This window comes from Fonticula alba (genome assembly GCF_000388065.1).
Source record: "Fonticula alba strain ATCC 38817 unplaced genomic scaffold supercont2.12, whole genome shotgun sequence".
NCBI lineage: Eukaryota > Rotosphaerida > Fonticulaceae > Fonticula > Fonticula alba.
In genome coordinates, this window is record NW_009242982.1 from 52,173 (window position 1) to 53,222 (window position 1,050).

General features: G+C 67.2%; 1 protein-coding gene across 1 annotated transcript in view; it reads left to right on the top strand.

The window, feature by feature from the left end:
• The window catches only part of H696_05561 (hypothetical protein), a gene marked incomplete at both ends in the record, with an annotated part of 1,786 nt that extends 902 nt beyond the window's left edge, over positions 1 to 884 (top strand). Inside the window, 2 exons of the mRNA XM_009499374.1 lie at positions 20 to 316; positions 462 to 884. Coding sequence (XP_009497649.1) covers positions 20 to 316; positions 462 to 884 — 720 coding nt within the window. The remainder of the gene's footprint in view (positions 1 to 19; positions 317 to 461) is intronic.
• Positions 885 to 1,050: the final 166 nt, after the last annotated feature.

Sequence of the window (1,050 nt, forward strand, 5' to 3'; positions counted from 1 at the left end):
GCGCCTCTCCCACGCTCAGTCCGCCACCGTCTCCCTCTCGACTGGTGCTCGCGATGCCGGCTTCTCCGGTCGCCTGGTCGCCGCCATCAACGACGCCCTGACCGGCGCCGGTGGCCTTCCCCTCCTGGAGCAGGAGATCCTGGCCGCCAAGGCCCTCGTTCGCTTTGTCCTCGAGTCCGGCATTCAGGCCGACAAGCTGGCCGACTCGGTCCTCCTGGTTTTCGACGGTCTTCGCGATGTTGCCCACGAGGCGTCCGACCGTTCTGGCGACCTCGGCCGCCAGGCTGCCGCCACCCTCGGCGCTGCCATCCAGGATGTGCGTTGTCCCCCCCCCCCCCCCGCCCTCCTCCCGCCCTGATGAGCGCCCGGTCGCATGCCGCATCTTTGTTGCCCCCTTCCCACCTGGGACATCCACTCACCCGCTCATTCGCCCTCATGCCCTCCCCTCGACGCCCCCGCAGCTTGTTGCCACCTCCGCCGCCGGCGACTCCACCCTCTTCACCATGATGTCCCTGCCCTTCCGTAACATGCCCCTGTCCCTGCGCGTGCGCTCCGAGGAGACCATCCCTCGCCACGTGGCCCCCTACACCTGCTTCGACACCGAGGCCACTTGCCTGGCTTCCACCAACAACTGCTCTGGCCTGGCTGGCTGCCATATCCACAAGAAGGACGCCACTCGCGAGTGCTGGCGCTGCAACTGCGGCCCCTCCCACTCCGGGGACTCCTGCGAGTTCGTCGATGTGACCGTCTCCTTCGCCCTGGTGGCCACCGTTGTCGGCATCACCGTCGTTGCCCTGGTGGCCATCATCGTCACCATGCTCGGCATGGACTCCGGCGATGACTCCATCATCCACCGCACCGCCTCCCACGCCAAGCACGCCTAAGTAGCACCCCTCCCCCCGCCCCCCGCGCCCCTTCCCGCGCTCTCCACGCATGCCTACGCGTGTGTGTGTGTGTGTGTGTGTGTGTATACACATACAGCCACACCCATGCATGCCCTCCGGCGCGCATCTGTTTGTGAGGATGCAGGTCAGGTTGCCTCTCTCCCCC